We start from the raw sequence: 10,474 nt of genomic DNA on the forward strand, positions 1-10,474 counted from the left end.
TTTTGTCATTTTTTTGTCACATTTTTGTCATTTTTTTGTCACATTTTTATCAAATTTTTGTTATTTTTTTGTCACATTTTTTTGTCACATTTTTTTGTCACATTTTTTGTCATTTTTTTGTCACATTTTTATCACATTTTTGTTATTTTTTTGTCACATTTTTTGTCATTTTTTTTGTCATTTTTTTGTCACATTTTTGTCATTTTTTGTCACATTTTTATCACATTTTTGTCATTTTTTGTCACATTTTTGTCACATTTTTATCAATTTTTTGTCATTTTTTGTAATTTTTTTGTGACATTTGTTTGTCACATTTTTGTCTTTTTTTTTTGTTATTTTTTTTGTCATTTTTTCGTCAATTCTTTGTCAATTTTTTGTAACATTTTTTTGCCACATTTCCATCATTGTTTTCGTCTCAGTTTTGTTGCTATTTTCACAGCTTTTTCCCAGAAGCTTTTGGACTGGGGTAAAGCCAAACTGGGGAAAATGTGCTCAGTTCAGGAGGGATTAAGGGGTAAAAAACCAAAACACAAAAACTAGGGGGAAAAAAATATATAAAATATGAACTAGGTACTGAAATAACATGAGAATTACACGGCTTTCAGAACATAGACCACAGTGTAAGATTATTTTCAGCTTTTTGTTGTTGTTTTCAGAGGACATTATGACATTCTGTTTACAATTACAGTCGATTTCCATTCAAATTCACAAAATGAACATAAACAAAGTCATGAGTTCAATGTCATTTCCATAAAAGCGCCATTACTTAAAGCCTTACCCCGTAGAGTGAGCAGCAGAATGAGGTGAACTCTCATCTTCCTCCACTCCTCCATGCAGGGCTTGGCGTCTCTGCCTCAGGAGATAAGGCCTGGACTTTAGGTCTACCCACAATGCACCTGGAAATCACCATAAAAATAATTTTCCTCAAAGGATGATGCGGCGCTCTTACCTCATGGTTCTACTGCAGGTGTAGATACAGAATCGCCCATATATGGTCAGGTTTGGAAGCAGTTTAGGGGGAAAACAAGTTGGAGAAAAAAATCTAAAATGTCTTTAATTATTCAAAAATTACTTTAAGCTCTTAACTCCCACCTGGACATGTTTTCTCCTGTTCTCCAAATTCTCCAAATCTAAAAGCTTCTTTAAAATGGCGACAAAAAACGAGAAGAAAGTGAGGATGTAAATTGACAAAAAAGTGACAAAAATCCAGCAAAAAAATGACAAAAATCCAGCAAAAAAATGACAAAAATCCAGCAAAAAAATGACAAAAATCCAGCAAAAAAAGTGACAAAAATCCAGCAAAAAAAAGACAAAAATCCAGCAAAGAAATGACAAAAAATCAGCAAAAAAATGACAAAAATTCAGCAAAAAAATGACAAAAATCCAGCAAAAAAAGACAAAAATCCAGCAAAAAAATGACAAAAATCCAGCAAAAAAATGACAAAAATACAGCAAAAAATGTACTAAAATCTAGCAAAAAAATGACAAAAATCCAGCAAAAAAAGACAAAAATCCAGCAAAAAAGGACAAAAATTCAGCAAAAAAATGACAAAAATACAGCAAAAAATGTACTAAAATCTAGCAAAAAAATGGCAAAAATACAGCTAAAAAGTGTCAAAAATCCAGCAAAAAAATGACAAAAATCCAGCAAAAAAATGGCAAAAATCCAGCAAAAAAATGACAAAAATCCAGCAAAAAAATGACAAAAAATGTACTAAAATCTAGCAAAAAAAAATGGCAAAAATACAGCTAAAAAGTGTCAAAAATCCAGCAAAAAAATGACAAAAATCCAGCAAAAAAATGGCAAAAATCCAGCAAAAAAATGACAAAAATCCAGCAAAAAAATGACAAAAAATGTACTAAAATCTAGCAAAAAAATGACAAAAATCCAGCAAAAAAATGACAAAAATCCAGCAAAAAAATGACAAAAATCCAGCAAAAAAAGTGACAAAAATCCAGCAAAAAAAAGACAAAAATCCAGCAAAGAAATGACAAAAAATCAGCAAAAAAATGACAAAAATCCAGCAAAAAAATGACAAAAATCCAGCAAAAAAATGACAAAAATACAGCAAAAAATGTACTAAAATCTAGCAAAAAAATGACAAAAATCCAGCAAAAAAAGACAAAAATCCAGCAAAAAAGGACAAAAATTCAGCAAAAAAATGACAAAAATACAGCAAAAAATGTACTAAAATCTAGCAAAAAAATGGCAAAAATACAGCTAAAAAGTGTCAAAAATCCAGCAAAAAAATGACAAAAATCCAGCAAAAAAATGGCAAAAATCCAGCAAAAAAATGACAAAAATCCAGCAAAAAAATGACAAAAAATGTACTAAAATCTAGCAAAAAAATGGCAAAAATACAGCTAAAAAGTGTCAAAAATCCAGCAAAAAAAAGACAAAAATCCAGCAAAAAAATGGCAAAAATCCAGCAAAAAAATGACAAAAAATGTACTAAAATCTAGCAAAAAAATGACAAAAATCCAGCAAAAAAATGGCAAAAATCCAGCAAAAAAATGACAAAAATCCAGCTAAAAAGTGACAAAAATCCAGCAAAAAAGTGACAAAAATCCAGCAAAAAAGTGACAAAAATCCAGCAAAAAAGTGACAAAAATCCAGCAAAAAAGTGACAAAAATCCAGCAAAAAATGAAAAAAAAAAACAGCAAAAAATGACAAAAATCCAGCAAAAAATGTGACAAAAATGCATCTAAAAAGTAACAAAAAAAGTAACAAAAGAGTGCGCATGGGGGACGACGGATGAAAATTAGCCTAAGGCTACAATCCGATGTGGCTTGTTCATTTACTTGCACTGTCCCTACCAAATAAACCATAAAATAAAATGGCAAAGAGGAGAGAATGCATTTGGTTTTGGCGGGAGGTAAGAGGTTAACAAATTCTGCAATATGAATATAGTTTTCTACTAAATAAAGATACAAAGAGCAAAGTGGTTCAACAGCCCATAAATACATAAATAACGGAGAATGCTAACATGATGCTGCATGTTAGCATCGGACTAATGCTAACGGTTAGCTAGCGCTAGCTACAACTGCCGTTTTTTCACTTCTACTGAACAATCTGCTGTGAGAAAATATCCATATGGGCCCGATTTACACTTGACTTTACTTATGTGTGCAGGTGTGTGGGCTTTGGGAATGCAACAAGGATCTAAAGACGGTACAGGAAGCTTTGTTATGCAAAAGAATGAAACAACAGAAAGTAGAATTGTGGTGGATTAGGTAATTCAGTCAAGTGTGGTGACCATGAATTATCTAGTGGAGTGGAGGGTTTTCGCTGACAACGTGTTATGACTCTAAAATGTCTTAACCAGTTGCGTTGGCTTGGAGTAAAGTTTGATTGATTGATACAAGCTGTGAGCTCCATTCGAGAAGCTTTGAGATTTGGGTCAAGCTGAACTGGAGAAAATGCACCGAGTTAAGATGGGAAGGCTAAGAGGTTAAAAAAGCGGTTTCCTTGCTGAACCCCACCAAAACCCCACGCTCAGTTGCTCAGTACGTTTTCTCTAAATACTTCTTCAACACAACAATAGGAAATCACACCATAAACAAAAAATACAAAACAATTCTACAATACTTTGCTGCAGCACCCGTTGTGAGTTCAAGTGTGCTCAACTGCACCATCTAGTGGACAAAAGTAAAATACAATCCATGAATTTTGTTTTCATGGATTATTTATTTATTATTCATTTGGATCAGGTTCTCCCAACATCAACGTGATAACAGAACATTTCAAAGACCAGAAACACAGAACTCGTCAACTGCTTTATTCAGGGTTCAGGGCGTTAAAAGTCATTAAAAAGTATCAAATTAGATGCAAACTGGCATTAACCTCTTAACTCCCGCCTGAACCGAGAGGATCTTTTTCCGCACGACATCAGATTTTTTTTCCATCATTTTTTTGTTGGATATTCAACTCATTTTTGTAACTTTTAGTAATTTTTTGTCACATTTTTTGTGATTTTTTCGTCCATTTTTTATCACATTTTGGTCACATTTTTTGTCAATTTTTGTCAATTTTTCATCACATTTTTGTCATTTTTTTGTTACATTTTGGTCATTTTTTTGGTCACATTTTTGTAATTTTTTGTAAATTTTTGGTGATTTTTTTTGTCCTTTTTTATCACATTTTGGGCACATTTTTTGTCATTTTTTCGTAATTTTTTTTGTCACATTTTTGTCATTTTTATCACATTTTTGTCCTTTTTTCGTCCATTTATTATCACATTTTTTGTCACATTTTTTGTTATTTTTCGTCCATTTTCCATCAATTTTTTGTCAAATTTTTGCAATTTTTTTGTCAAATTTTAATCACATTTTTGTAATTTTTGTGTCACATTTTGTAACATTTTTGTCATTTTTTTGGTCATTTTTTGTCCATTTCTTGTGACATTTTTGCCTCTTTTTCATCCATTTTTTTGTCACTTTTTTGTCACATTTCCATCATCATTTTCATCTCAGTTTTGTCGCTATTTTCACACCTTTTTTCCAGAAGCTTTTGGATTGGGGTAAAGCCAAACTGGAGAAAATGTGCTCGGTTCAGGTGGGAGTTAAGGGGTTAAATTTATTGGATAATTACATACACGACTTTTCTCATCCATTTTTACTAAACAAGTTGATTGAAAACACCAAAATGATCTAAAACGGGGTCAAGTCGGAGGCGTCTCCAGGAGGTGGGGGCGTTCCTAGGAGGACTCAGGCAAACCTATCCCTAAAATGGCCGCCATCAGAGTTTTTACAGATTACTCAGAAATACGTGAATGTGCCAAGGCAACACTTCAGCCATGTTTTTAATGAGGGAGTGACAGAAAAACATGATGGAAAGCTTGAAAAAGGAGACAAACTTTCACAAAACACATCAGTGACTCTAAAACAAGTCAGTCTTTATAGTCCAAACACACGCTCGGTTTATCAACATTAGTTTTGTCTGCTAAAAACTCGCTGTAATACTAAAGTTTCCCATTTGCTTTGCTGTTGAGGGTCAGCGATGAAGTTTGTCCTCTCCGGGCCTCAGTACCCCTCGTTGGACCAGGACACCTCGTAGTCGGGATATCGCTCCTTCAGCTTCTCTGTGCTCACTGCGTGGTTCGCTCGGCCAAATCCCTGCCAAACACATACATTCATACATTTAGGAGACAGCAGTGATGTTCTGATCATTAACAAGTTTAAAAATGTGTGGAATATCATAATAAACAATGAATACAACACAATATTAAATCCTACCATTTGATAAATAACCCTGGATCTGATATATCCCCGTGTATGAAATATACATATCAGCCGAACTCTATATTTGTATGTATTAGGGCTGCTCGATTATTGAAAAAATAATAATCACGATTATTTTTGTCATAATTGAAATCACGATTATTCAAACGATTATTTGTTGCCTTTAAAAAAAAAAACATCAAAAAAGTGACAAAAATCCAGCAAAAAAGAGACAAAAATCCAGCAAAAAAAGACAAAAATCCAGCAGAAAAAAGACAAAAATCCATTAAAAAAGTGACAAAAATCCATAAAAAAAGACAATAATCCATCAAAAAAGTGACAAAAATCCATAAAAAAAGTGACAAAAATCCATAAAAAAAGACAAAAATCCATTAAAAAAGTGACAAAAATCCATAAAAAAAGACAAAAATCCATTAAAAAAGTGACAAAAATCCATAAAAAAAGACAAAAATCCATCAAAAATGTGACAAAAATCCATCAAAAAAGTGACAAAAATCCATTAAAAAAAGACAAAAATCCATCAAAAAAGTGACAAAAATCCATTAAAAAAGTGACAAAAATCCATCAAAAAAGTGACAAAAATCCAGCAAAAAAGTGACAAAAATCCATCAAAAAAATGACAAAAATCCATCAAAAAAGTGACAAAAATCCATTAAAAAAAAGACAAAAATCCATCAAAAAAGTGACAAAAATCCATTAAAAAAGTGACAAAAATCCATTAAAAAAGTGACAAAAATCCATTAAAAAAGTGACAAAAATCCCCAAATTAAAAATTTGAAAAAAAAAACATAAAAAAAAAAATTTGAAAAAAAAAAAATCTTGAAAAATTGAAAAAAAAAATTATAATCGATTTTTTGCGATTATGCTAATTTTGTAATCGTTTACTGTTGTAATCGAAATCGTAATCGAATTTCGATTAATTGCACAGCCCTAGTATGTATTTTCACAACTGAAATCTTTACTATAATAACAAATGTTTAACTATTGACTATTTGACAGATAAAAACAAAAAAATTCCATCAAATAAAATCCTTAAAACATCGGCCTATATATCGGCTATCGGCCAATCCCCTTCAGATCGGTATCAGACCGGTATAAGGCCCTCGTGGGAAGGACCCATTTTGTAAAGTGAACCTTTTGTACACAAATGTTTTACTTCCTACCTCACGGACAGGCTCCTCTAAGGTCCATAAAATTACATGTGGTGTACCCCAGGGTTCAATCTTAGGCCCAGTGCTTTTTAACCTGTATATCGTTAGCCACATAGCATAACTGCCTAAGTCATTTTGCATTGTTAAAATGGCAATAAGAGAAAAACAATGTGTTTCCTATAAAACGTCTTTGTAAATGTTTTCCAAGATCAAAATAAAAATGAGTTAGGCAATTATGCTATGTGGCTAACGCTGTCTCTTGGTGATGTCATCAGGAGACACAGGGTCACAGTTATGCTGATGATACACAGTTATACATCTCCATGTCTCCTGATGACACCAGGCCAGTAGATGCACTTTTTAACTGCATTTTAGAATCAAATCCTGGATGGCAGAAAACTTTCTCCAGCTTAACCAGGACAAAACTGAAATGTTAATCATCGGCCCTGAGAGAGAGACTCACTGTCTATGAATCCTTCCTCACAGGTGAAGAACCTGGGTGTGATCTTTGACTCTGAGCTGACTTTTATTCCACACATGAAGAACATCACAAAGACAGGTTTTTACCATCTAAAGAACATAGCCAGAGTCGCCCCATTCTCTCTCGGGCCAACACGGAGACGCTCATGCATGCTTTTATCACCAGTCGTATCCACTACTGTAATGCCCTGCTTTCTGCTCTTCCCAAAAAGAGGATCTCAGGTTTACAGCAGCTCGAGTCCTGACGAAGACCAGGAGGCGGGACCACATTACACCTGACGAAGACCAGGAGGCGGGACCACATGACACCGGTTTGAGAATCGCTGCATTGGCTCCACGTGTGTTTCAGGATCGATTTTAAAGTTCTTTTAATGGTTTTTAAATGTCTTAATGGTCTTGGTCCTTCTTATCTTTCAGAACTGCTTTGACCTTATGAACCTTCACGCCCCCTTCGCTCCTCCTCAGGGGTCGCCTAGTTATTCCTAAAGTCAACAAAAAGACTCATGGTGAGGCGTGTTTCCAATATTACGGCCCTCGCCTCTGGAACCACCTGAGGAGGAGCTCAGGGCTGCATATATGGAAGGTTGTGCCAGGCGTATTGAGAAGAATATTGATAATAATATTTTCAAACCCTTTCTACGAGCCCAGTACTGGCTTTACAGTATTAAAAGAAGCTCAGTGTACCATGGAGTATCCATAGACGTGGATTTTCTTGGCCTGCGGCTCGTGCCGGATGCGTCCTCCTCCGAGGCACTCACAGTCCAGAACACCGTCCTTCTCCAGCTCCTCGGAGACCTTATCATAGATGTCCGCTGTCAAACACACAGAATGTCACAATAATGCAGAACACATGGGATCGAAACCTCTATCTACAGACATTGAGGGCGAAAGCAATGACGAAAGCAACAAATAATATGACAAAAACAGGGGCGGACTGGGACTGAAAAACAGCCCTGGACTCTGACCAGCCTGGTCCAAATTAGCGTAATTGTGACACTTCCACAAATACATATTTTAACCTCTTACCACCCGCCTTAACCAAATGCATTCTGTCCTCTTTTGGCTGTGTAACACCTCATTTGAAAGCTAAGACCCACAAAACTGACCTTTTTCCCCGCGTTGTTGCTGTGTTGTGTCACCTTTTGTATGTTTTTTTTCTTCTTTTTTTCCATTTTTGTCGAATTTTTGTCACATTTTGTTGAGTTTTTGTCACATTTTTGTGTAATTTTTGTCACATTTTTGTTGAATTTTTTGTTTGAATCTTTGTCACATTTTTGTTGAGTTTTTGTCACTTTTTGTTGAGTTTTTGTGTAATTTTTGTCACATTTTTCTTTGAATTTTTGTCACATTTTTGTTGAATTTTTGTCACTTTTTGTTGAGTTTTTGTGTAATTTTTGTCACATTTTTGTCACATTTTTGTCACATTTTTGTTGAATTTTTGTCACATTTTTGTTGAATTTTTGTCACATTTTTGTTGAATTTTTATTCGAATTTTTGTCACATTTTTGTTGAGGTTTTGTCACATTTTTGTAATTTTTGGTTGAGTTTTTGATGAGTTTTTGTCACATTTTTGTTGAATTTTTGTCACATTTTTGTTGAATTTTTGTCACTTTTTGTTGAGTTTTTGTCACATTTTTGTTGAGTTTTTGTCACGTTTTTGTTGAATTTTTGTCACATTTTTGTTGAATTTTTGTCACATTTTTGTTGAATTTTTGTCACATTTTTGTTGCATTTTTTGTTGAATTTTTGTCACTTTTTGTTGAGTTTTTGTCACATTTTTGTTGCATTTTTTGTTGAATTTTTGTCACTTTTTGGTAATTTTTTTATTGAATTTTTGTCACATTTTTGTTGAATTTTTGCCACTTTTTGTTGAGTTTTTGTCACATTTTTGTTGCATTTTTTGTTGAATTTTTGTCACTTTTTGTTGAGTTTTTGTCACATTTTTGTTGCATTTTTTGTAGAATTTTAGTCACTTTTTGGTAATTTTTTTGTTGAATTTTTGTCACATTTTTGTTGAATTTTTGCCACTTTTTGTTGAGTTTTTGACACATTTTTGTTGAATAATAATGGTCCGAAAATTGAACCTTGTGGTACACCATACTCCACGGAAGTCCTTTTAGATTCATGTTCATTTATACTGGGCTTTACCCAAATCTAAAAGCTTCTCGACTGGAGATCAACAATGCAACGCCTCATTTGAAAGCTAAGACCTACAAAAGTGATGGAAACTTTTCATCACGTCGCCACATTTTTGTCATATTTTTGTTGTTTTTTTAATCATTTTCTCTATCATTTTTTGTTGTGGTTTCTCTGGACAAAAACAAGACAAAAATTGCAAAAAAAAACAGTCACGTTCTCAGTTATCGCGAGAGGTAAGAGGTTAGCAAAGACAACACAAGTGCCCTGACCGTGGTACTCCGCCCAGCCGTAGCCCCTCACGATGTCTATCTCGGAGTCGTCGCCCTCCTCCCGGCTGTGCACTCGGATGAGCACGTACTTGAACACCCCGGACGGGTCGATGTCAGCCCGGGGGACGTTGGCCATGAGCGCCGCTGCCCTCGTCTGCGTGCACATGTCGAAGCGAGTCCTCACGAGCCCGGCGAGAAGCAGACAGAGAAACAAGACCAGCGAGGGACGTCCGCGGGGCTCCGTGATTGAGAACGGAGGGTGACGTGGGAAGAAAAGGACGTAAATCAAGCGTACAGACAACACGCGCTTTCATTCACGCAGCACAAGCGGTGGACATGACACTTCCGGCAACAACACGAAGACTTCCGGTGCATGTTGACCTTCAAAATAAAAGCGGAAATAGGATCGTCTATGGCAAATGCATTGAAAAACAAAACAAAAAAGAACGGTACTTATTTGCTACATTATACTACCGACTTTGAACCAGTGTTTAATCCCTTAAATCTAAAAGGTTCTTGAAAAAAGTGTCAAAATAGCAACAAGAAAACATGGATGAAAATGCAACAAAGGAGAGATAAAAACCACAAAAATGCAACAAAAATGTCAAAAAAAATGTACAAAAATGTACGAAATAGTGACAAAAAAGTGACAAAAAATTGACAAATAGTGACAAAAAAGTGACACAATTTTGACGAAAAATGTGACAAAAAAAATATGAAAAAGTGACGAAAATGTACAAAAAAGTGACAAAAATTTGATGGAAAAAAGTGACAAAAATGTGACAAAAAATAATGAAAAAGCCACAAAAGAGTAACGAAAAAGTGACAAAAAATGGACACAAATTTACGAAAAAATGACAGAAAAGTGACAAAAAATTGACAAAAAGGGACAAAAATGTGACAAAAAATTATGAAAAAGTGACAAAAAGTGACAAAAAGTGACGAAAATGTACAAAAGAGTGACAAAAAATTGATGAAAAAAGTGACAAAAATGTGACAAAAAAATGATGAAAAGAGAGATAAGAACCACAAAAATGCAACAAAAATGTCAAAAATATGACAAAAAATGTACAAAAAAGTGACAAAATTTTGACGAAAAATGTGGCAAAAAAAATATGAAAAAGTGACAAAAATGTGACAAAAAATGATGAAAAGAGAGATAAAAACCACAAAAATGCAACAAAAATGTCAAA

General features: G+C 34.1%; 1 protein-coding gene across 1 annotated transcript; it reads right to left on the reverse strand.

The window, feature by feature from the left end:
• Nucleotides 1–4,982: 4,982 nt before the first annotated feature.
• On the reverse strand, nucleotides 4,983–9,644 carry LOC306981321 (14 kDa phosphohistidine phosphatase-like). The gene is made up of 3 exons (XM_079580898.1): nucleotides 9,282–9,644; nucleotides 7,558–7,685; nucleotides 4,983–5,116 (listed from the first exon to the last, which is right to left on the reverse strand). Exons 1-3 carry the CDS (start codon nucleotides 9,445–9,447, stop codon nucleotides 5,024–5,026), a joined length of 387 nt encoding a protein of 128 aa, XP_079437024.1. The 5' UTR covers nucleotides 9,448–9,644; the 3' UTR covers nucleotides 4,983–5,023.
• Between the last annotated feature and the right edge of the window lie 830 nt (nucleotides 9,645–10,474).

This window comes from Gobius niger (assembly GCF_951799975.1).
Source record: "Gobius niger genome assembly, chromosome: 22".
In the NCBI taxonomy this organism is placed as follows: domain Eukaryota; kingdom Metazoa; phylum Chordata; class Actinopteri; order Gobiiformes; family Gobiidae; genus Gobius; species Gobius niger.